Genomic DNA, 24,963 nt, shown 5'->3' with positions numbered 1-24,963 from the left:
TTTTTAATAAACTGTTTTTCATAAAAAATAATGTCTTTTCTTTTTTTTTTAAGATACTAACTACATTCTGTTGTAAGTCTCTGAAGTCCAATAGTACTGGTATGAAAAATGTTGTTTAGGAAGTAAAATGTATATACAGTATTATTATTATTTATTTCTTAGCAGACACCCTTATCCAGGGCGACTTACAATTGTTACAAGATATCACATTATTTCACATTATACAGATATCACATTATTTTTTTACATACAATTACCCATTTATACAGTTGAGTTTTTACTGGAGCAATCTAGGTAAAGTACCTTGCTCAAGGGTACAGCAGCAGTGTCCCCCACTTGGGATTGAACCCACGACCCTCTGGTCAAGAGTCCAGAGCCCCTAACCACTACTCCACACTGCTGCCCCAGTATGTACATATTCATTCCCTGCAGGGATAGTAATTTATTAAGATGATCACACAGTATCTCCAAACACAGCAGAATAGTCCGCGCAGGCCTCTTGGTTTTTCAGTTTTGTAAGATTTTTACCCCAAAATTCCCAGGTCAAGTTTTACATGAAATTCTTCACATGAAATGTGGCCTACTCAAGCACATGCAAATATGTAAGTCCATGACTTAATGTTGTGTGATAGATTTACGTTAAAAATAAATACATGTTTTATTGTAGTATTTGTTCCCATGTAAAAGGAGATACTGTGCATGTACATATACTGTACTACCGAAATGCCATTCTTGCTCCATATCCATCTGATACTTTATAGTGGTCCAGCCTACCCAACAACCCCCTTAGTTTTCAGGTTACCCCCTTGATGATAGATCAATAATACATGCAGCACAAAAAGTTTTTTTTTAACTGGCACAATGTGAGCCTGCATGCAGCTGGCATAGGGGTCCTACAACATTCAGTGCAGTATCTGCTCCACAGCATCCCTCAATTAAGAATATAACAATGTTTTCTCGTAGCTGATTGACCTCAAAAGTTTGTGAAGTTCATTATGTTGTTTTGCTTCCTGAGATACAACGGAAATTGTAGTTCAAATTCATAAAGAAGTCAATTCAGAATTGTTTTTTATAGACGCATCGATTACAGGGATCAACCAGATCACACAAAATGTTTTTGGATTCCTCCCATCCTGTCCCCCTTCAGTTTACTACTCTATAAGAAGGCTAGCCTTGGCAGAGTTGAGTGGGGGGGAGGTGGGGTGCAAACAGGCCAACAGCCAACCTTTTATACAGCTGTGATTGAACTCCTAGAGCTGCAGCAGGGCAGGCGGTCGCTCAGCAGGAATTGGGAAGACCAGTTTCTTCCTTAGTGAAAAGGCCGGCTGTGGAATCTGCTTCTTTATCCTGTGTTCATCAGTTCTCCGACTAACATCCATGTTCACCTTTGTCAGGATGGACAACAGGTCTTCTCCTCTGGAATAAAAGAACATGTTTTATTAGGTTTTTTTGTTCTTTATTTTTTTGTGGTACAGTGGGAAAAACCGATTGGATGAATTAAATCCAGGAATAACTTGCTAAAAAAGAAAAAAACTCCTGTGGAATTATTTAGTTTCTAGCAACTACCGACTACATAGTGAGACTGAGTATAACGTCGAGTTAACACCAGTACTTCTAACCACTAGAACAGTGCTCCCCAAAATCAAATATTTTGTAAAACATGACAAGTATTTAAAGTACAAAACATTTCACTGATGTGCTGAAATACCAAGTACATTTACCATGGTAATCTTTTTTGAAGAACATTGGCACGGATAAACATTTTTCTGTCCAAGACTGTCCAAATTAAATCTAATCAAGGCCATCCATCTCAGGAAATTGCCTTTCTTTCCTGAAAACTTGAAAACTGCTATTCAAATATTTCATATACAACTAAAGCAGTTATTTTCCGGGTTACCTTGGCACCAGGTGTAGAAGATTCTGGCAGAGGCTCTGGATGTACCATGTTCCTTTAGATGTGTCGCGGAAGGAAACATAATCTTCCACGGTTGCCATGCCAACCAGGAAATCAGCATCCTCAGGAACTGAATCAGGGACCAGGGCATCTTCCTCAAGCTCTGAAGTGTAGCTATCAGCCTCTATTGGGAGACCTAACTGTGCTTTCTGCCCTTGACAAGCTTGAATGAAGAACACTTTAGGTTTTCCAATCAAGAGGGGGCAATTCTTGCCTGAGAAAGGTTTGGTTATTTCATTTATTAAAACGGTGCGTCCATCAGTCCCATATATCTTGCCCTTCTCTCCATGGCTGAGGATGCAGCACATAAAGCAATCTCTGTCTTTGTGGTCTGTTAAATTTTGGTATTGTTCTATTTCTTTCAGTATTTCTTTTCGAGTCAAGTCTTCTAGGCATACAATGTCGAATCCCAGCCACTGGAAAACATCCTTTAATGCCCCTGGAACAGAAGATGTTGAAAGTTGTAGTCCCTAGTGTTTCTTAAATGTCATTGAAACACACAACCTAAGACACACAGGTACCGTGAATGCTGTATCAGATCAGTCTTGAAACCCAGTTTTTTTTTTTAGGGGTAAAATCAAATATCCCTCAATTTGCTCTCACTGTACTCATGATTTAGATTACTCATCAAAATCATACCAAAATAAAACACAGGGGTCATACTAGAATCAAGCAAAAACTATGCAAGGATGACACTGGATAAGGAGGGATTTCAATCATGCCCTGGACACATCTTGGAAATTCCTTGTGTGATGCATGAATCCCTTAAATCATCCAAGCATAACCAAGTCATAACCAAGGCATGGATGAAATCCTTCCTGGTCCTTGTATCAGACTTGCAACGGTCTTACTTTAAACTGGCTTTGGTGGTCTTGCATGTCTTGCTTGATCCTACCATGATCCTCATGTTTTTTTTGGTGTGTAGTTCTGAACCGATAACCATGGTCCTGTGATTTAAACAAATCAATATAGCAACCTTAAATCCTATGTAACGGAGAAACAAAAATAGCAGCCTGTGAATAATTCAAATCAATAAAAACTTGTGGGGAAAAAAGACACTCACTTGCATCAGTGTTTGTTCCATGTCTATCAGTGCAACACTGCTCTGAACTGCTTCTGGTGCGTGACTCACTAAAATCATAGTTGTTTATGATCAGGCAGTATCCTCTCTTCTCTCTATTCATCGCATAGGTTTCCGAAATCTGATAGAACAGAAGAGACCAGAAATGTAGCATAATCTAAGGGGTATGTCATACAAGGCTGAGTGGTTTGTGAATATGAACTTAAATGTAAGGCTGTATTTGTTTCACGGTTATCACAGATATCACAGTGACATTTACCCATTGCCATGTAATATGTAATTCCAAATGAAAATTCCCATTTCTGAAAGACTAGTGTAAATATGCATATATACCACTTAAAAATAAATACAGCACATGTTTGCATGATTTGAATGTAACACTGCATTTAGGAACCTGGCAGCCGGTTTAGTTTGCTTGTAGTAATTGATGAACACACTTCATAGAGCTACACCAGTACAAGAAGGGGACCTTTTACATGTCTGTTGTTATTTTTACATTTTCACTCCTTCGCTTTCTGTCTCTCTTCGTCCCCCCCACTCACTCAGCGGGACGTCAACTGGACCTCATCTTCACCAGGGACTGCTTGCCCCCCACCCTCTCAGTCATTCCTCTCAACATCTCTGACCACTACTTTATCTCCTTCTCTCTGTTGCTCCCATCTGTTCCTTCTCTGCCGACCCCCTCCGTTACCTTCCGTCGAAACCTCCATTCCCTCCCCCCCTTTGTCTTCTCCTCTGCTGCTCTCTCGCACCTCTTCTCCCAACTCTCTGTAAACTCGGCTACCTCCACCCTTTTCTCGTCCCTCACCTCCTGCCTCGACTCCCTTTGCCCTCTCACCCCTCAAACTGCCCCAGCCCTGGCTCTCCTCCATCCTCGGTTAGTACCAAACTGTGCACTGCTTTAAAGAAATTGAAGAAAACCAATTTTCTCCCGTATCTCTACCTGTCTCTCAGCCATCTCCTCCTGGATGCACTTGCATCATCTCAAACTCAACCTCTCCAAATCAGACCTCCTTTTATCCCCCCTCTTCCTCCCCCACTGCTGATCTCTCTATCTCTATTCCACTTGAATCCACCACCCTCTCTCCTTCCTCATCCACCAAGAACCTCGATGTCACCCTTGACCCCTCCCTCTCCTACTCTCAGCACCTCTACTGTGGCGTGTTCCTGTCACTTCTTCCTCAGCAACATATGCAGAATTAGCCCCTTCTTCACCAACTACTCCACGCAGCTCCTAGTTCAGGCCCTGGTACTGTCCCGCCTTGACTACTGCAACTCCCTCCTGGCCGGCCTTTCTGCCTCTGCTACCCGTCCGCTCCAGCTCATCCAAAACTCTGCTGCTCGCCTTGTCTTTTCCCTTCCTCGTTTCTCCCACGCTACACCGCTGCTGCGCTCTATGCACTGGCTCCCTATAGCTGCTCGCATCCAATTCAAAACTCTTGTACTCACCTATCGCTGTTATGACCTTTCTGCTCCCTCCTATCTCCAGACTATCATTTCCCCCTACACCGCCTCTCAGCCCCTCCGCTCCCCCACCACTAGAGCCCGCTCCTTCTCCACCCTTGCCCCTCAGTGGTAGAACGACCTACCCACAGATATAACTGCTCAGTCCCTGACCACCTTCCGGCACCTCCTCAAGACACACCTGTTCAGACAGCATCTGTAAACATGACAACTCTCGACCATACTGGACTATATGGCACCCAATTGTACCAGTACTTACATCAGCTTGTACTTGCACTGAACTGCTCCATACCTTGCTGCATTCAGCTACTGCTCCTACCTATAACTACTTACTATAGCTTGTATTTGATTTTACTCTTACAGGTAACCATACTCACGGTTTTTGTAATTGTTCTTATTTGAAATCATTCTCATCCATTTATCATACTACATGTTCTTACTGTACTTTACTCATATAAGTAAATATTTACTATAAGTTTTAACTGCTCTTAGTCGAACTCGCTCTTACTTATAATGTACTGTATTCTTTGTTTTGCTCTTACTTGAATTTGATCTTATTGTACTTTCATAACTGCTCTTATCTGTATTATGATATTCTGTAATGTGATATTTTATAATGTGATAACTTGTAATGTGATATTATACTTAGTACTGTGATATTTTGTAACAATTATAAGTCACCCTGGATAAGGGTGTCTGCTAAGAAATAAATAATAATAATTGGAAAAGCATCGGAAAACTGTAAAATTGCCACAGAGTATGATACCTGCGTTAGCACCTGCATTCAGTGTGATTCCTGTCTTGCCAGTCACCTTTGCAAAAAAGTATAAAAGAAGGGCAAACATGCCACCCAGCGTTTCTGCATTGGTAGTAAATCAATAAAATTCGATGTGTCACAGCACTTAAGGGACATCTTGCTAATTAAAACCTATCCCAATACTATGGGCAGTAGCAGCGTATGTTTATAATAATTGTAAGAAACATGTATGGTTTACATATTTAAAAGTGTTATGTGGTTTGAGGTATTGTCTTACAGTAAGTAGATTACTGGAACATAATCCTCAAAGGACCTATTGCTTTTTAAAACTGCCATCCTCAAACCGGACATGTCAAAAGATTTGAACTTCCCAACAACAGGCAATGTGTTTGTTTTTTTTAACCCTTTGCGGTCCATTTATTCAGCGCATCTCAGGCGTGTCAGGTCCAATTTATTTTCACACGTGCAGTTTGTTTCAGACACGCTGTTTAAAAGTATTTTTTTTCACAGTAAAACAGGTTTAAAAGGCACTGCATATCAACAGGACACTCAGTACTGCATCTCCAGGCCCGTCCCATCCCTTGTTCGCTGTATTTTTCTTCATAGTCGTGCATACCGATAAATCATCTCCTGATCACTCATTTTGTCACCAAACTCCTCAATAATGCGATCCAAGTCATTATTTTATTACTATAACATCTCAAAAAGCTCTGCAAATGTATGTGATATTCTTTGAGTGCTGGATGCAGAAGCAGCTATCTTGTTTGTTTATGTCCGTGTTATCTCTGTGATGCCAGGGCTATATGTATTGCTCAGATCCGGACCTTTTTTTTTTATCGGTCTCACTCGGCCATTGAATGGTTTTCTCGACTTTTTCCGGAGAAAAAACGACTAGAGACCTGTGTTTTAAGTCTTTTTGATAATGTCAGACAGGGTCCTACATCGGACCGGAAAGGGAAAATTGTAATGTCCGACATAGGACAGCAAAGGGTTAAAGAGATCACACTTTATTTTTTTGTAGGCTGCACACTGTTACAACAGTATATTTATGTAGACATCAGAAAAGTTATTAAAAGACAGATAATACCTACCCATGGCTCACTATCAGCTGATTCACCATGGCCAACAATATCATCTGTGTTTACACTTGAAAAACCAGAAGATGGATGTGGAGGCTCCAACTCATCTAGAATAATTGAACAAGAGAGGGATTTGCATTGACTGTCACATCAACTCAATGTTTGCGTCTTACCTATGCACTAGCCTTCAATAAAGTATTTTGCAGGGCAGTGTATTCCAAATAGGCTGTCACTGAGACTCCCATTGCATAGCAGTTTGAGTCACTGCAGATTTTATTATTACTGTACAAAGGGGGACATGTATCAAGTGTTTGTGACGACATCAAGGCCATAGCACCAAGTACGCTGTCCTTAAAATTGCCCCGTATGTATCATGACACTTTTGGCAAGTTAAGGCCGTGTTAGCACAACCAAAATGCGCTCTGCCGTGCAATGCGCTCCGCCGCTCATTAGCCATGCATTTTAAGGCCTGTCAAACCTTAATTATATGCATGGGCAAATTGTAGGTAAGGCTCATTTGTAAATGAAGTCTGTGATATTAAAATGAGATTTATAAAGCGGCAGAACAGCAGCGTCGGATGGACACAAAGAAAAAGTCAGAAAGCAGCTGATAGGAAAGAGCATTATGGCAGCAGTCATATAGGGGCCCAAAAAATTCACTGTATTTTTAAAAGAAATTCACGAATGACAATAAAAAAACCGCCATTTTATTTAAAAAAAAACAAAAAAAAAACTATTCACATTATATTCTTGTGATGTAAGTTGCCTAAAATGTGTTATGATTGATAGTTCATCAAGCATATCACCCAAAAACCAAGGCTGAAACATTTTAACATTTTGCCTAGCTACTGAGTCAACTCTTTAAAAATGTACATTGTGACTTGATTCGCTACTGAAACAATCTTTAAAAATGTAGCAAACTTCTGCTGGGAACAAGACATTTAAAATGGTCTTTGTTGGCTGCAAAAAGTACGGTAACAAGCAGACAAAATATATTTTTTAAAAACAACCTTGAATGACAAATTTCGAGTTTTGACACATCAATCAAAATGACTGTAATTCCCATAGCCTATTTTGGTGCCTCTAATCCCAAAATATTAAACACTGGAAAAACATTAACTGCAAACCTGAAATGAAAAAAACTAAGCTTTTGTGTTTTTCTTTATACACACTGTACACAGTAGTATGCAGAAATATCATTGTACAGTATGAGGAATTCACCAATCACGAAGCCGGTATTTGTATGACCCCGTTGCCGTAGTAACCAAATGCATGGCACTGACCGTGTCCAGCTGCTGTAAGCGCTGCTTCTACTTGATTTCCATTACAAGAGAGTAGATGTTAAAACTTGAAAAATAAGCCGTTGACCAACATCCGCCAGTCTCTAGCAGCTTTCAGTTGTCCTGGGCGAGGATTGGTTTTAACACCTTTTTTTGGTGGTTGCTCTCCTGGGCGGAGGAATGTTGTCTTTTGTGTGTAATGCTTTGATGGAAGTGATGGCAAATTATTGGTCATGTTACACTTGTCTTCCAATGCTAAGGCCAAACATTGCAGCACCTGGACATGACGCCAAGTAAACCGTCCTTGGCTAAAACCCACCTACATCCTGTCAAAATGTGCCTTAATGTTGCAGGTGATGAGGATCCTCTCCTACTGATCCTGCTCTGTTCCATTATCCATAGGTCTTGCCAGCCGATCTTGAGTTGTTCCACACTCTCCCATCTCATCCACTATCCCTGCTGGTCTGGGAAACGGCCTTTACGCACCTTATCCTCTCCTCCTGCTTCTGTACCTCGTTGACTACCAGAGTTAGTGCTGCCTTGTGCAATGTAGGAGGAGCTGAACTGAGACCAAGATCCCCTCTTCCATGCTGAACTTGCCCCATGATATCACCGATTCGAAGGACAGACTTTGCATCTTCCATGGCTTTCTTTGCTGCCCACTTCCAGTTTTCAACACAGGTGCTGCCTCCCTTACGCATTTGTTGTGTGACTCTACTAATGTAATTTCCAGTCAGACCTTGGTGCACTTAAACTCCTCGGTTAGAGCGGAGACTGGTAGCTGCAGTATTCCTTTACCATAAAGTCCCACTCTGCTGAGGCAGCGTGGACCTCTCAACCATTTCCTGACGTATGAACTGATTAAAGCTTCCAGCTTCTCTACTGTTGTCAAAGAAACCTCGTACACAGTCAGTGGCCACAGCAGCCTCGGCAGTAGACCAAACTGAAAGCAGCAGAGTTTTAGTTTTCCTGGTAAAGCGCTGCTGTCTATGCTCTTCAACCCTTCCACTGCTTGTTGTCTAACTTCTCCCACATGAACTGTGTCCTTTAGATCCCCGTTGTACCATCTCCCAAGACTTTTCACTGGCTTCTCAGACACTGTTGGTATTGCCTCACCATTAATGTAGAACCTTTTATCTACTACTTTACCTTTAATTATAGAGATGCTCCTTGATTTAGTGGGCTTGAATTGCATTCGTGCCCATTCAATGTTATTGGTTAATTTGCCCAATAACCGATTAGTGCAGGCTACTGTTGTAGTCATGGTTGTCATGTCATCCATGTATGCTCGAATTGGTGGTAGTCTCATTCCAGAAGCCAAGCGCTCTCCTCCCACTACCCATTTTGATGCCCTAATAATTACTTCCATTGCCACGGTAGAAGCCAGTGGAGAAATGGTGCATCCTGCCATTATTCCAACTTCTAGGCATTGCCATGTAGTGCTGAATTCTGAAGTTGAAAAACTAATTTGCAAATCTCCAAAGTAGGCTTTCACTAAATTTGTTATTGTCATAGGTACACTGAAAAAATCAAATGCTGCCCAAAGAAGTTCATGTGCATTAGCCAAATCCAGGAATGTCACATGGAGCTCCTTCCTCTCCTTTTTAGCTGATTGAATTTGTTGCCAGATAACAATGATGTATCCTAAGCATCCTGGGAAACCTGGAATGCCTGCTTTTTGTACTGAAGTGTCAATGAAGCAGTTCTTTAATAGGTAAGTTGACAACCTCTGAGCAATAATGCTGAATAAAATCTTGCCTTCAATGTTTAATAGGGAAATAGAGCGAAACTGACTGATGTTTGTAGAATCTTTTTCTTTTGCTATAAAGACTCCACCTGCTCGGCGCCATCCTCTTGGTACAACAACCTGTTATTCCCATGCCACTTTTGTAGAACTCCAGAAGCACTCTTGTACAGTCCGTACGGAACTCCATTAGGCCCTGGAGATGATGACGCCCTTGCTTTTTTCCCAGCTTGCTCTACTTCTTTCCACTTAGGTACACAGTCCTCAATTTGGTATTTTGGTGGATTGATAGGTGGGATGTCTGAAGGAATTGACATAGGTTCCGGCCTTTTTGAATCTGTATGTGTTTCCTCCAAATATCTCTCCAGCTCAAACTTAAATGCTTTTAATGTGCCATTTTTCTCACTGGTGAATAACTTATTTACAAATTTGAATGTGTCTTTAAAAAAGTTAGTTCTCGCACGCTTCTTCTTTTTGTAGCGTTTCCGTAGGCTTTCAGCTGTACTGCAAGCTTATCTTTTATGACCCTTTGTAACAGATTGAGTCCCTTCTTCTGACTTTGTTCTGCTCTTCTCCATTGCTTCCTCAGCTGTCTCCTCTCTCTAAATCAGCCCACTAAATCCGTCAAATACACAATTTCCGTGAAATTCGTGATATCGTGAATTTTCAGGGGCATTTCGTACAATGGACAGTGCAGGCTCCTAACCTTCCTGAACAACCCAGGAACAGAGAGAGAGTACTGAGAAGAAGGGAGAGAATTTAGGGTCCGCATTACCCTTTTTGATCTCCCTGAGGATGAAATTATAGCTCAATACCGGCTATTTTATTATGTACAATTGCTTGTATTGGTCACATAATAAACTTGGTTCATTATATCCTTTTCATTATGTATATTTGGTTTTATACGTCGTATAATAATAATATAATATAAAGTCAAGACACTTAGTCAACACAGGTCACTGCCTCTCCAAATGGCCTACCTATTGTTCAATTGAGGTAGCCCATTTGGAGGGGAGGCACTATTTTTCAGATTAGTCTGTGCTAACGTAGCCCATTTTGAGGGTTTCAGAACACCGGTGCAGCACATTTACACATTTAAATGTGACAGCTTACACCATTGTTCATTTATTTTGGGCCAGTTAATTCATTCGGGATGGGGTCAAATTTGTGCCGCAGCAGAGCGCCTCTTTACACTCTGCCAATTTAACGCTGCATCGGTCGACCTTGATACATGTCCCCCATGGTGCTTCATTAAGCTAATCTTAAAACCTGGAATGTATTAAGTACAGTATGACTTAATTTTACCCTAGGCACATAATAGCAATATCATAAAATGACAATGTTAACAACCCTCTGATAAAAACAGTTGAATAATATGTACACACAAACCTGCATTACTCCGGTCACTGGCTCCACTAAAGCAGCTCAGGCTTGGTGCAAAGTTCCCTATCTGATTATCTACAGTCTCTGTAAATTAGAAACAACAAGATGAAAAATGATCTGACACTGCTGATATGTAATAGTAAAGCAAATACAAAGTGAATGTTAACATACACAATAACCTGTATGTATGTATTTCCAATACCAGTACTTTTAACATGCAAAATCGGTATTATGAAAAGTATCTACATCTAAAAATGTCTCAATAACGTGTGCTTAATGTCCTTACCAAGTTTCATCACAAATGGATAATCAGCTCTCTAGATATACCACTATGTGTGAGTAACTTTGGCTGCTTTTTTGTGCTCCTAACAGGGTTTTGCATCCTTTGATTTGGTTTATTTTGCAACTATGAATATTTCAAATCCTAATTTGTCTTTATTCATTAGGCTGTTTCGGGTCTTCGTGTCTGATATCACCTACTTGGTCAGGTTAATACACGGTGAAACTGTATACAGCAACTGTGTAGTACCGAGCAGAGCTCAGTACTCTATACATACCCTGCACCCTGTTTGATATCTGTTGTTCTCCCTGTTAGAAAAGAAAAGACAGAGAGGAACGTAGTAAATGTAATTGAACAGATGTATAGTCATCTAAAAACACAATACAAAAAAGACAAAACTAGTAATCTGGATTTGTTAAACACAGTATAAATAAATGTTTTACATTTGTAAATGCTATATGAAGCAGTGGCCATGAATACTGCCCACCATCCCTTACAAAGCCAATGAAACATGAAGCACCCTTCAGGCAATTGCGCTGGCAACTGCTGAAGCAACTGATTTACTGTGACTGCCTGAATGCTGACTCATGTTTCAACATATTTGTATTCTTAATAACAACGTGTTATCCATTTGTGCATGAGCTGAATACAGGGGCGCTGGAACTTGGGGTGCTGGTGGTGCGGCAGCACCCCCTGGATTGAAGTGCTGTGCACCTGCTTCCATCATATACAGGGGTTACAGTTTTGTTCAATGGCTTTCATTGTTCCAGTGCCAGGGGCTGGATACTAAATGTTCCGGTAATTGATCTATTACAAATATACCTACTGACATGGGATTACATGTTAGCAGACTGCTAAATTAGACTCCCTACGTTCTCCTGATTGACACTAATGAGTCCGTGCCTAATTGAACACAAACAGGGCTTACTTCACTTGCAGAAACAGAGAGAGGCAGCAGCAAGTCTGACAGCTGTTGATCTTCGCTTGCTCTTCTAATCACTTGAAGTGGAAAATAGAATCAGAATAAAATCAGCATAAGCTTTCAGGAATGGAGGAAGTGGACACTTTAATGATGTTGTTGCTACAGAACAATAGGGAGAAGATACTGAGCTCTGAATCTATTCTGGGTTGTGTTTGGCTGCATTCCACATCTGAACAATAAACATGTGACTAAAAGCGTGATTATATACAGTATATAAATATTGTGTAGAGATATGCAAAGCACCCGGCAGGACAGACACATTGAGTAACGACTCTGTTCTGAACTCTACAGTGATAAAGACACAGTATTGTGACAGGTCCCTCACCCCCTAAATAAATAATCATATAAATAATTACCACCTGACGTTGGTCTTGAATTCGCTGAAGATTCCTCCTGCACAAATTCAATTAAAACAAAACTAAATGTATAAATCAAAATTATAAGTTGAGAAAAAAAAAGGAAAACGTCCTGTTAGTTAACAAATCTTGTCCTATTAATTTATATACATGTTAGGATCACTGCTAATGAACAAAGCATATAGTAGGTTCATGAAAATCAAATCTTAAAATAACCAAACTGCTTAGTAAACTAGCTCCGATAGTGTAGGTCACAAGCACTGTATTGTATCCTCTTTTCTGGGTTTTACTAATCAAATGCAGTTAAACCGTTACAACTGAATCTATAAGTACAAGTACAAGTCATCCTGTACCTGCAAGTTATCAAAGTCAGTAATCAGTTTAGGGTGTTTTGCTGCAGTTCTTAATGTGTATTCTAACATGTGTCCTTTGTGTGTGCTTGTGATAATGATCATGGGTACTGGTATGTAAAATTTTGTACATACGATGGTGCAAACGTCAAAAAATAGCCTAGGCGTTTATTTTATTTTATTTTTATATACCATTTGTGGGATTTTCATGCCTAAACATAATGTTAATTATGATATTTCTCCACATGTGATAATGGAAATTACAAATAAATTTAAAAAAAAGTATTGTCTTTAAAAAACCAACAAACTTCAAAACAAAAGTTCTCTCGGTTTCAAAAAAGTGGAGCTTATGAAGTATTTGCACAAAAGGCTTCAACTGTTAGGGCCACATAACATGAAACTGCCTGACTCATCTGTACTGTGGTTGAGATGCGAGCCCTGGGAGTATGTGGTCCCCGGTACTTTCCCATATCTTTCTTTTAAAACAGGCCACTGATTGTTTCAGTGAATCTTGGTGGGCTTTCCCTTAGCCTCGACTACTGCCTATGTATTGTGCTATTAATATACTGTGATGTAAAAAAAGGCAAGCACATACTTGTTGAGAAGAGTGACTGAGAGGAGGGAGCTGTGAATCTGCATGCGGCCGGCTGGGATTCCTTCCATGCGCTTCTGAAGAGCTAAACCCGGTCTCTTGTGTGTAGTATCCTGTGCAGAAACATCAACAGTCATTTACAATCCAAACTGGAAAACAAACCTTTGCCAATTTCATGTTTTAAGATGTGTGAATCCATCTCAGTAATTCTGAGTTCTCTTTCTCCAATATTGATCTGTATTCAATACTATTCATACTTCCCTTAAGGCTTCTCTAAGGCTGAATACTAACTACCCAGGTACGGTCTTTAAATTCCTCTTTTCTATTTATATGTCTTCCATGAATACAACAGGATGACAACAAAACATTATCTTGGTTAACCAAAGGGCAGCAAAAGTTATGCCATTTTTCTCACGGAACCAGATTGCCCAGTCAAGTAACAATGCTACAGAAAAACTGTTGACACTACTCAAATGAACATTGCCAATGAAGGGCATACAGTATTACAGTAATGCAGTATGCATCAATTGTCAGAATTGTCCATACAGAAATGCCTTCTTTTAAACCAGTCGTAGGTCAAGAAAAGTCCTTAGTGACACATTCCTGTACCTGCACAGCAGATTTTACAGTGCTACAGAGTTATATAACATATATGTAGGACTCAAAAGAATTATAAAAAATGTAGCAATATTGAATGAATGAAAATAGCTTCAGGCTAGAAAAGGGGGCTCACCGTTTTCATTTTTATACTTGGTAATTTTTTTCACTAAACTGGGGGAGATGATTTGTAAGACTTTCTCTAGCATCTCCAGGTTGCTTTGGTCTAAGAGGTCTTCTTTCTCCATCTCTATGAGAAGTTTAAGCATAGTCTAAAAAATAAAGAAATAAATACATTGGTTAGCTTATTTAATACACTGGTACATTTTTCGAATCCATTTTTTTACCCTTGTTTTTCTACACAAATAAGTTTAAGCGCAGTTTAAACCAAAAAAATATGTCATACATTGATATACTTTTTTAATCAAGTGTATCCTTGTTTTTTTTTACCTAAATTACAGTTTGAATAATGTTGCCACACCACTGCAACCCATTCTCCACTCAGGAGGATTGAAAATCAACCTCCATACCCGCTGTGTAGCCAATCACATCTTTACACCCGCTGAATCTAAGCCAAGGATGTTACCATGCTACTGAACACTGGAGACAAGGGCCCAACCCAGGAAGCCTCTGGGTAACCTGACCAATAGGAGGTGCTGAACCGTGATGAGGTGAACAATCCACAACTAGTTTTTCTGCCATCCAGCGCTTTACAGCAGTGGTGCTGGTGCGCAAACGTTTTATATGCCGCCCCCTTTTTTAACATATAATTTGTCACGCCCCCCACCCCTACACACATATTAAAACGTTACATCTTACCTTTATATTTTAAGAGGTGTTTTTTTCCCCCCGATTTCATTTAAAACGCATTTTCGCAGTTTCACATTTAGCGAGTGAACATTTAAAACATTATCGTTCAGCAATTACCTAAGAAAAAACATTTATTTTGCCAGCTAAATCTGAAGCTAACATGTAAGCCCACACCCATTGACACTTTTGATTTGGCATTGTATGCTGCAGAGTTGCCATTACACTGTGACTTTTAAGAATGTGTTTGTGGGGGCTCCCGAGTGGTGCATCCGGTAAAGGCGCACCGTGTGGAGTGCAGAATGCGCCCTATAGCCTGGACATCGCCGATTTAAGTCCAGGCTATTCCACCGCCGCCCAGGGGGCTTCGCACAATTGGCTGAGCGCCGCCCGGTGGGGGGGAGGGCTTAGGTCGGCCAGGGTGTCCTCGGCTCACCGCGCACTAGCGACCCCTGTAGTCTGGCCAGGCGCCTTCGGGCTTGCCTGTAAGCTTCCCAGAGCTGCGTTGTCCTCCGAAACTGTAGCTCAGGTGGCTGCATGGTGAGTCCGCAGTGTGAAAAGAAGCGGTTGGCTGACAGCACACACTTCGGAGGACAGCGTGTGTTCGTCTTCACCGCTCCTAAGTCAGCGCAGGGGTGGTAGCAGTGAGCTGAGCCTAAATAATAATTGGCTACTCTAAATTGGAAGAAAATAATAAAAAATAATTGGTGACTACTAAATAAAAAAAAAAAAAATGTGTTTGTTAACAATAATGTATTTTTCTAAATCTGGGAAAAAATATGCAATTTACATTAAATCAGGGAAAAAACAGCTGTTAAAACATTAATGCCTTTTTTTTACACTTGTCGCCCCACACATTGTAGCCGTCAATTTGGCTCTGTTCACTGCAGTTTCACTCACACTCGCCACTTCAAACATGATTTCTCCAGTTGTACAAGTCCTAGAGTGATCATCAACGGCTCATTTGACTAATTAGCTGTCATTTATGTATTTATTTAAAATGTCCCATCCTTAAATTTTTTTTTTTTTTTTTAACAGAACCTTTAGTCACAGTCACGCCCCCCTTACAGACTCTCCGCCCCCCACTTTGCACACCTGTGCCTTAAAGTATGACTCACCCGCCACTCCTTTACTGGATGAGACACTGGTGAGCACTGTGCATGTGGGGCTATTTATTGTTCAATTATACTGATTGTTATGTTCTTTTAACATGGGTAAGGGACTGGAGAGTGGCCTCTGATAAATTGTATATCCTCTTGCATCTTCCCATACAGTATGATGTACAATACAAATACAGTACATGCATTCAATAGGCACTGGGGATAGTATGAGACAGCCTGCCATTTCCCTAAACACAAGGAAGGACCCCTTTGATGCTTATTTGTAAACAGGTTAAAGGTTAATTTGTGTTTTGAAACCATAGTGCTACCAAGCTAATCAGCTTATCAGCTGCCAGGTACATCTACAAAGTCCAAACTGAAATAAAAAGCAAAGCCTCTTTCCAGACTGCATATTACCAGCTGGTCCTGGTACAGGGTACAGTAGACTGCAAAGTCACTTGCCATGTCATCTTCAAGTCTGCATCGCGGAAGGCTGTTTTGCAATAGAAACTTTACACTTTTCAGGTCATCTCTGGTTACATCCTCAGACAGGTCATATAACAGTTGCCTGCGAATCAGATGAGATATAAAATACGTTTTTATATGCTGCAAGTTTGCATTAAGGCATTGTTGTTTTTCTCTGTAATATGCAGACATAAAACTGGAGCTTTTTTCTCACGATTTGGAGTGTGTTACAGACGCCTGCCCCGGCACCATTTTCACAATCAAATGTATAATCAACCATAAGCGGAGGAAACACGCAGAATTATTCCCGGAATTTGAATGAGCTGGAATAGACCCTATTAATATAATTTACAGTAAATGATACATTGAAATGAAACACAGGAAACTGTTATGGATTTGTAATGTAATTATGTACTTAAATGTTCCTATGTTGTTGCCTGTATTGTTTCAGACACACTTGGTGAGCAGTGGGTTACTGGAAAAAATAGAAAGATTTCCTGCAGGTAAGACTGCATAAATACAATTGGATAATTTGCTGTGCAAGTACTGAAGTACAGTATAGGAGACAATGCCAAACTACTCACCTATAGTTTGAAATTCTTCCTTTCTGTGGCAATTCTTTTTCAACCTGCTCCTTACTTTTTCCCATTTTTTTAATCAAATAAAATTGTCGGGTTCGGTATAAAAGCTCTGCAACAATAAAGTAATCTTCTTCCTCTAAAAGGTCCATGTTATTTAGTTTTGTGAAGAGGTGGGATGCAGACGCCATTTTGCTGAGGTCTGTATCAATGATGTCTCTGCACAAGAAGGCGAGTGCCTCTGTTTCATCCTTGCACAGGGCTTGCTCTATTTTGAGGAGCTGTACTTGGAAGTCCATATTGTCACGAGATTAAGGATCTGAAAACAGTATTAACAACAACAATAATAATAATAATCTTTATTATTATATAGCACCTTTCATAGTGGACCACCATCACAAAGCATTTTACAAGATAGAAGACTAGGGTGTGTGAATAATAATAATATCTGATGAGTAGTGGTTAGAGCTCTGGACTCTTGACCGGAGGGTTGAGGGTTCAATCCCCAGTGGGGGACACTGCTGTTGTACCCTTGAGCAAGGTACTTTACCTAGATTGCTCCAGTAAAAACCCAACTGTATAAATGGGTAATTGTATGTAAAATAATGTGATATCTGTATAATGTATAATGTGAAATAATGTATAATGTGATATCTTGTAACAATTGTAAGTCGCCCTGGATAAGGGCGTCTGCTAAGAAATAAATAATAATAATAATAATAATCATTTTTATATCTGTATGAAGTGTCTTATAGATGCAGCTATTTAAAAATGTATTTTTGATATAAAATTAAACGGTACGAAAGTGTTTATCTAAGGCCGGTAAAATATATATATATATATATATATATATATATATATATATATATATATATATATATATTGTGGTTTCTAAATGGTTCCGCTGTTGTCGGAGGAAAATTAATCAGTGGTCACTAGATTGTCTTCGTGAATAGCTGTCTTGTAAAGGTCTGCGTGTGTTTGTGTACCAGTGTCTTACAAAAGAGAAAAAATAAAATCTGTACCTGCCAGAAACCAACAAACAAAAGCTTTAGTCTCCGTGTTCCGTGTTGTATGAAGTGATCATTGCATTGTGCACCGACAAACTCGCTGATTTTACTTTCACGGAATACAGTATTTTTTTTTTCATGCAATGCATTCCCTTGTGCCTATCTGAGGTGAAATGTATTTTTGACACCGTTTAACCATCATGAAATAGGCCTGTATGTATGATCGTTTTGTTTATGCCATAGACATATGCATGCATGTTTATGGTTTATGGTTCGTGTTTTCCCTTAGTGATGTCACAGATGTCAAGATTCTAAATCAGGGCTTTTTGGGAGGTATGACACAGGCCCGGTTTTTGGGATGGAACCGCATAACAGTCTCGCGTTTTGATTGGTCCATGTCTGTCACATGAATACGTCGTCACACGAGTGGAAAAGCGTGCAGGCATTTTTAACATTGTGATCAGATAGAGAGAGTGATCTGCTTTCCACAACCTTACCATTAAAATATAATGTGGTATTACACTGTACTGATATTACAAACTATGAGGAATTACTTTATATAAATTATCATGTTATGCACGAATGTAAGAATTGGCTTTCTGTGGTGGTGTACTTTTTTCTTTCAAGTAGCATATATCTATAATCGTTTTTGCGATATATTTTAATATAAAACATATACGCTATTGCAGTTTTGTTACAGGATACATTAGTTTATCTCTAATGTAATCACAGTTTTACATATAGACTGCCCCTGTTTTCATTTACGTCGCAAATTCTGGGCCGCTTTACTTTTCAGATAATGTCCCAAATTCTGGGCCGCTTTGGTTTGCAGATAACATCCCAAATTCTGGGCCGCTTTGGTTTTTAGATAACGTCCCAAATTCTGGGCCGCTTTGGTTTTTAGATAACGTCCCAAATTCTGGGCCGCTTTGGTTTTTAGATAACGTCCCAAATTCTGGGCCGCTTTGATAACATCCCAATTTCTGGGCTGCTCTGGTTTTCAGATAACGTTCCGAATTCTGCATTTTCGAATTCAGGCCAGTTTTTGAGATATTCTGCTTAGCTGACAGCCGAGTTTCTAAGTCATGCATGCACAGTTTACCATAAACTGGACCGTTAATTCATTTAAGAGTACATGAATCAAAGTTAATGTATTTTTTACTCTCCTCAGAAAACATTTAGGAACATGGTATACCAAAAAAAAAAAAAGGTCATCTCATTTGCTTATGTAATGCCCATCAATATATAGTGAGGCATAGGGGTTTATCAGAACTTCTGGGTTTAAGAGACCAGTGCCCTTCAACAACTTCAAATAAATCCTATTGTATTGTATTAGTCAGCATTTCCCTTATCTATTCCTGATCATTTATACTGTAGGTCAGGGGTTTTCAACCTTTTTTTGAAACTGTACCCCTTCTATCTGGAGGTTTCAGCTCGAGTACCCCTTTACAATTTTCGCTCAACTGAACGGTACCTCAGTTACAATAAAATGGAGAATAATCTGATGACCCCCACCCCTGACCACCACCCCCCCCCCCCCCCCCCCCGTTTAATTAATTAATCTGGGTGACAAACTGCTGGTTTAGGACAGAACAACAAACAGTAAGCTTAATTCTTAAAACTTTTAACTACAAGTATTTGGATGCACAGAATTAAAAAGACAAGTACTGGGTTAGGAGCACACCTATTTTTTTGTAACTTTGACGGCCTTTTGTAAAAGTTTGAAGGCCTTTTGATACCCAGCATACACTGCAATACCCAGCAAAGTTATACACTGATATTCTGATAGCACAGCAATTCAAATGAAGTTTGTAATTGGTTGTGTTCCTCAAATACACAATAAAAAGTGATATTTATAGGGTATACAGTTATACAGCGATACAGTGGTTTCGTACATCTAAGAACAGGTCCTGCGAGCATCTGGATTCATACTCAGAGGTACTCTGTAGCCTCCTTGGACATTCACAGCTTGTTTGACACCCTCTTTAGTTGCCCGTTTCTGCATATAAAGCAAAATGCTGTTTGTCAATCTCTCTTTTTTCTTATAAATCAGTCTTTGCAAGAATCATTCCAAAAACACTTGAATCAGTTAGGCACTACCAGTCTGACACTACAGGCCTTTAAATTGCAGTACCAATTTGCAAGTTGCTAAGTGGTTGCATTCCTCAAATTTGCACTGCAAAGTGATATCTTAAAGAATAGGGTATATAGTGCTTTTTTTCGCCTACCCTCGCTTTTGGTGCAAAACTGTGCTCTGATACACTCAGGCTGATACTGTGATCACAAAACACTTGGAATGGACTTAAATTGGTGCTTCTGTACTCTTTTTAGATGCACAACAATCTTAGCTAAAGAAAATGGGTTCCTTCGAGTTCGTAAGACCCACGACCGCCATTAGCTGAGCCTTACCCCGATGGTGTTTTTATAATGGGATTTGCCATAGGGAAGGGGGTGGTCTCTTATCGTACCCGTATCTCCACGACCCCTGGGCCAACAAACTCAGAAGGACATTCTTTGCGTGCACAAGAGTCTTAGCTAAAGAAAGACATCAGCCACGGGTTCAAACGCCACCCCACCGCCAGATGGTGGGCGTTGCCCCAAAGGGGTTTTATAATGGGATTTCCCATAGACATTTTTCAGGGTGCTGTATCTCGGTTTCTGGGGGTCCCCAAGACTTGAAAATCGGTATGGAGGTCCACCTCGGGGCCCCTGTCGATCCCTCCAAGTGACGTGTCCCCAGCTAGAAAGGACACCAGTTTAGACTTTTTTTGACAACCTGGAGCTCAAAAGCTATTGGAAATGCAACCTTGACATGCCATCATGCTGAAAATGTGAAAATTTGTTGAAAATGTAGCATTTGAAAACGGGTGGCTCCCTGTGAAAGAGGGCCACCAGACATGACCCTAGGAAGTTCAACCCGGTTTCTAGGCCCCGGGGTCATGGAGATATGACCCTGAAAAGGGTAGTTTTTGGACATTTTTGACAGGGCGTATCTCGGGTTCTGTGGGGGTTAGGAACTTGATTTTTTTTTTGCGTTGGGGCCCCATGGGGCCCCGCACAAGGAGCCACCATTTTCATGGTTCAAATGCCAGGACGGCTTGGCAAAGTGAATTTTTTCGTCATGACATGAGTTTTTGGGTGAACCATCACACCTTTTAGGGGGTGGTTTGGGGTGCTCCCCTGAGTCTATATCACTTTGAATGGTGGTTCTACGTGCTCGGGTTCGAGAGATATGCCTGAAAATGTGTTTTATAACACTGCCATAGACATGAATGGGGCTGAATGGTGGTACACGTGTGTGGAGGGGAATTGGAGTTCAGGTTTTGCGCACAAGAGGGGCGGGAAAAAGACTGGGAAGGGTAGGGTAAAAGAAAAATTACTACAATCATTTATTTTCACTTTCGACTCCCAGTCTCCTTTCCCTCACTTTATGATTTTATTTTGTGATTATTTAATTATTGTCAAAATAAACGGCCTTCATCTACTCACAGTTGCAGGTTCATTTCTGTCCACAAAGAACCTGAAACACTACAATATATTGATGGACGTTACATAAGAAAACGAGATGTCCTTTTTTCGGAATACCATGTTCCTTCCAAAAATGTGTTTTAATATTAGCCTTTAATAAAGGAAAACGACTGCTTAAATTAATTTTCATGTATCTATTTCAGTGCAATGTAGTTTCTTCATGTAATAAGGAATACGTTTTTTAACATTTACATTTTTGTTTTTTTCATTAAAAAAAAAAAAAAAGATTTTTGGGGAGAGTAAAAAATACATGAACTTTGATTAATGTACTAAGGGTTACTCTCAAATGAATTCACGATCCAGTTTATGGTAAACTGTACATGCATGACTTAGAAACTCAGCTGTCAGCTGATTCCCCAAAACTGGGCTGAATTCGGAAATGATGCAAAGCGGCCCAGAATTTGGGATGTTATCTAAAAACCAAGGCTGCCCAGAATTTGGGACGTTATCTAAAAACCAAAGCGGCCCAGAATTTGGGACGTTATCTAAAAACCAAAGCGGCCCAGAATTTGGGACGTTATCTAAAAACCAAGGCGGTCCAGAATTTGGGACGTTATCTAAAAACCAAAGCGGCCCAGAATTTGGGACGTAAATGAAAACAGGGGCAGTCTATATGTAAAACTGTGATTACATTAGAGATAAACTAATGTATCCTGTAACAAAACTGCAATAGCGTATATGTTTTATATTAAAATATATCGCAAAAACGATTATAGATATATGCTACTTGAAAGAAAAAAGTACACCATCACAGAAAGCCAATTCTTACATTCGTGCATAACATGATAATTTATATAAAGTAATTACCCATAGTTTGTAATATCAGTACAGTGTAATACTACATTATATTTTAATGGTAAGGTTGTGGAAAGCAGATCACTCTCTCTATCTGATCACAATGTTAAAAATGCCTGCACGCTTTTCCACTCGTGTGACGACGTATTCATGTGACAGACATGGACCAATCAAAACGCGAGACTGTTATGCGGTTCCATCCCAAAAACCGGGCCTGTGTCATACCTCCTTTTTGGCGGAAGCACTCAAAACAAGCTTTAGATTGTAAATTTCTTAATTACAGCGCAAAAGTATAAATTATATATATAACACTATTATAGTGTAGTTTAATAAAATAAGACCAGATTGTAATGTGAAATAGGTGCATATGGACTTTAAACAGTTTTAGATGCTGTGATGCTTTTTTTTTTTTTTTTTTTTTTTTTTTTTTTTTTTTTTTAAATCTGTGATCTTTAGTAGCTTTTGTGCATTTTCATTTGCAAGTGATCTGTGACATTAGGGCCTAATCGACCAATATTTTCTTCAATTTTTAAGACTGACTTTGGATTCTGTTTTAATTCTGGAAACTAGTATTGTTTTTTTTTTAATCTTTTGCTAAATTGCATTGCCTTTTACGTTTTAAGCAGTTCTGTGCATGGGTAACATTTTAATTTAATTTTGCTGTAGTGTCGTTAATGGGGAATTTTACATACAGTAAAGTATGTGCTGTATTACAGAATATGTCCCCAGTTCTCTCTTTTGGCAAGTGATATTTTCAGAATCATATCCTTCTGAATTAAAATACTACTTCTGTTGAAAATATAGTACTGTACCAACAAAACTAGCTACAGTACATCTGAATGGAAGCCTACTTATTTTAAAACACAGCCCTTTCAGCTATGTATTTTTTGACATTTGTATCTTTTTTTTGTTCCCTTAAAAACCGGACACGTTTTTGTCTTTTACTGCTGTGTTATTCCCCCAACTCGCGCGCTAACAAATTTCACTTTCTCTAAACTTAAGGTCAAAACAATTTAAGTGTTTCTGTTTCTTGAGAGCTTATGTTAAAATACTGGCAGCAGCATTTGTGATGCTGCTTCTACTGGCAGTGTTAAGCATACTGGTACACTACAGACACATTTCAAATTGACCACTAACAATTGCTTTTGTCCGACGTATAAGCAAACCAGCGAGTTATGAATTAATAAGAAAAAAAAAGTGAACGACATCCTTATATGTAAAGAAAAATAAATGTTTTTGAAGTTATACAACTAATAGGATATTCCAAATCATAATCACAAAGTGAATACCTTTTTCTTGTTTCTCTGTTAAAAGTGCAGTGGTGTGTTATGATGACATGTTCTATCGTCGATACTGTTGACAGTCGCTCTTTAGCAATTCATATTGCTTACTGTATTATTCCTCTGAGTATTTGTTTTGTTTTGTTTTGTTTTGTTATTATTACAAAAAGCCAGGGAACCTAAACTATTTATTAAGCGATGTGCAGTTGAAATGCGATCCACAGATTATCACTAACGCAGAAAGGAAACAAACAGAAAATGTACTAAGATGTCATTAAGCATGCCATTTTATATTTAATTACCTGAAAGTTTAAACCCTCTGCACCTTCATTTCTTCTGGTCAGTCAAACGACTTCCAGACACTGTTGCCAAGTCTCACAAAAAGAAAAGTCACTACCCTGTCTTTCAAAACAAGCCCAATCCATTTCAGAGGGAGGGGTGTGGGGGTGTTTATACAAATTTCATATTTTGTTTTTAATGACGTGAATATACATTGACACGTCAATCACTAAAACCACTCCTACAACCATTTTCACTCCAGGTATGACAAGGAACCGTACAACACTCAGGATTTCCGGACAGGAATGAAACTGTTCCAAATAGTCAGAACATGACACATGGGTTTAACAAATCAACCATTAAAGAGTTTATTTAACGGTTTGCATCGGTTTTCCCAAGCTTTCATGAAATAATGTTTTAAGGTTTCGTTTAAAGTGGCAAGCCGAATAAACAGTACGCAGTAAACGCTTAATCTGCAATGAAATCTGCACGTCCTGTTGTTCTTGGACTGTTGCAATTCAGGATATGAAAAAATATTGTATCGTTTCAGAGGAACAAACAAACAAAAGCCACACTACCACAGCAAGATCTCACTCAGATGTTTATTCATTCAACGACAGGACACCACAACACAGCCCCGAACTGCAAGCAGCTCCTAAATAGTGATTCCCCCGAACCCTGTTGGCTCACACACACAAGCGCACATTTACATACACACTGACCAATCGCTCAGATCCTCGGTCCCGCGCAATATTGGCACCCTACACTTAATGTAAGATCACTCAAGAAAGCTTGTTAAAAATAAGCATTTCGTGAACATTAGCCACTAATTAATATGACAAAGACCAACATTCATAATTTCTGGTAGTTTAACAAATAATATTTATTTAAAAAAAAACACTTTAGCAATTTCAAATGTTTGTTCGTGACAATACATGTATTTTCATTACATTTGCATTTTGTAATTTTTAATGCAAATGCTAATTGTGGCATAGTAGGGGGAGGAGAGAGGAATGATGTAGTCCAGGGCTTTGCTGCAGGACTACATCCCCCAGAATGCCTAAGGGTGGGAGTAGAGCCATTGGAATCACCTGACACTAATTTAACAAGGGCCTGCCTCTAGTTTAGCAGGCAGGTATTTAAGCAGAGTTGAAATGCTTGGTTTAGGTCTGCATGAAGGCTAAGGCTGGAGGAAAGGACAGGCCTACAGTAAAAAAATATA

At 39.5% G+C, this 24,963-nt stretch overlaps 1 protein-coding gene across 2 annotated transcripts; it reads right to left on the bottom strand.

Annotated features, from left to right (window-relative positions):
- Nucleotides 1–15: 15 nt before the first annotated feature.
- On the bottom strand, nucleotides 16–23,879 carry LOC117426544 (caspase-8-like). Of its 2 annotated transcripts, none has more exons than XM_059033523.1 (13): nucleotides 23,765–23,879; nucleotides 16,856–17,168; nucleotides 16,269–16,374; nucleotides 14,036–14,171; nucleotides 13,306–13,415; nucleotides 12,361–12,397; nucleotides 11,951–12,021; nucleotides 11,300–11,330; nucleotides 10,749–10,826; nucleotides 6,348–6,442; nucleotides 3,018–3,156; nucleotides 1,898–2,393; nucleotides 16–1,416 (listed from the first exon to the last, which is right to left on the bottom strand). In XM_059033523.1, exons 2-13 carry the CDS (start codon nucleotides 17,146–17,148, stop codon nucleotides 1,251–1,253), a joined length of 1,758 nt encoding a protein of 585 aa, XP_058889506.1. In that variant the 5' UTR covers nucleotides 17,149–17,168; nucleotides 23,765–23,879; the 3' UTR covers nucleotides 16–1,250. The 2 variants fall into 2 exon arrangements, with proteins under 2 accessions (XP_058889506.1, XP_033900109.1); XM_034044218.3 differs by having other exon boundaries at nucleotides 12,364–12,397.
- Between the last annotated feature and the right edge of the window lie 1,084 nt (nucleotides 23,880–24,963).

Source organism: Acipenser ruthenus, chromosome 11 (assembly GCF_902713425.1).
Source record: "Acipenser ruthenus chromosome 11, fAciRut3.2 maternal haplotype, whole genome shotgun sequence".
Lineage (NCBI taxonomy): Eukaryota > Metazoa > Chordata > Actinopteri > Acipenseriformes > Acipenseridae > Acipenser > Acipenser ruthenus.
The sequence above is the reverse complement of the archived record's forward strand: the minus strand, read 5'-3'. Positions and strand labels throughout refer to the sequence as shown.

Coding starts and splice junctions, on each gene's coding strand:
- LOC117426544 (XM_059033523.1), bottom strand. CDS start 17,148: ATGGACTTCCAAGTACAGCTCCTCAAAATAGAGCAAGCCCTGTGCAAG. Junction 10,827..11,299: donor GATATCAAACAGGGTGCAGG/GTATGTATAGAG, acceptor TCTAATTTACAG/AGACTGTAGATAATCAGATA. Junction 3,157..6,347: donor CAGCTGATAGTGAGCCATGG/GTAGGTATTATC, acceptor CTGTTCTATCAG/ATTTCGGAAACCTATGCGAT.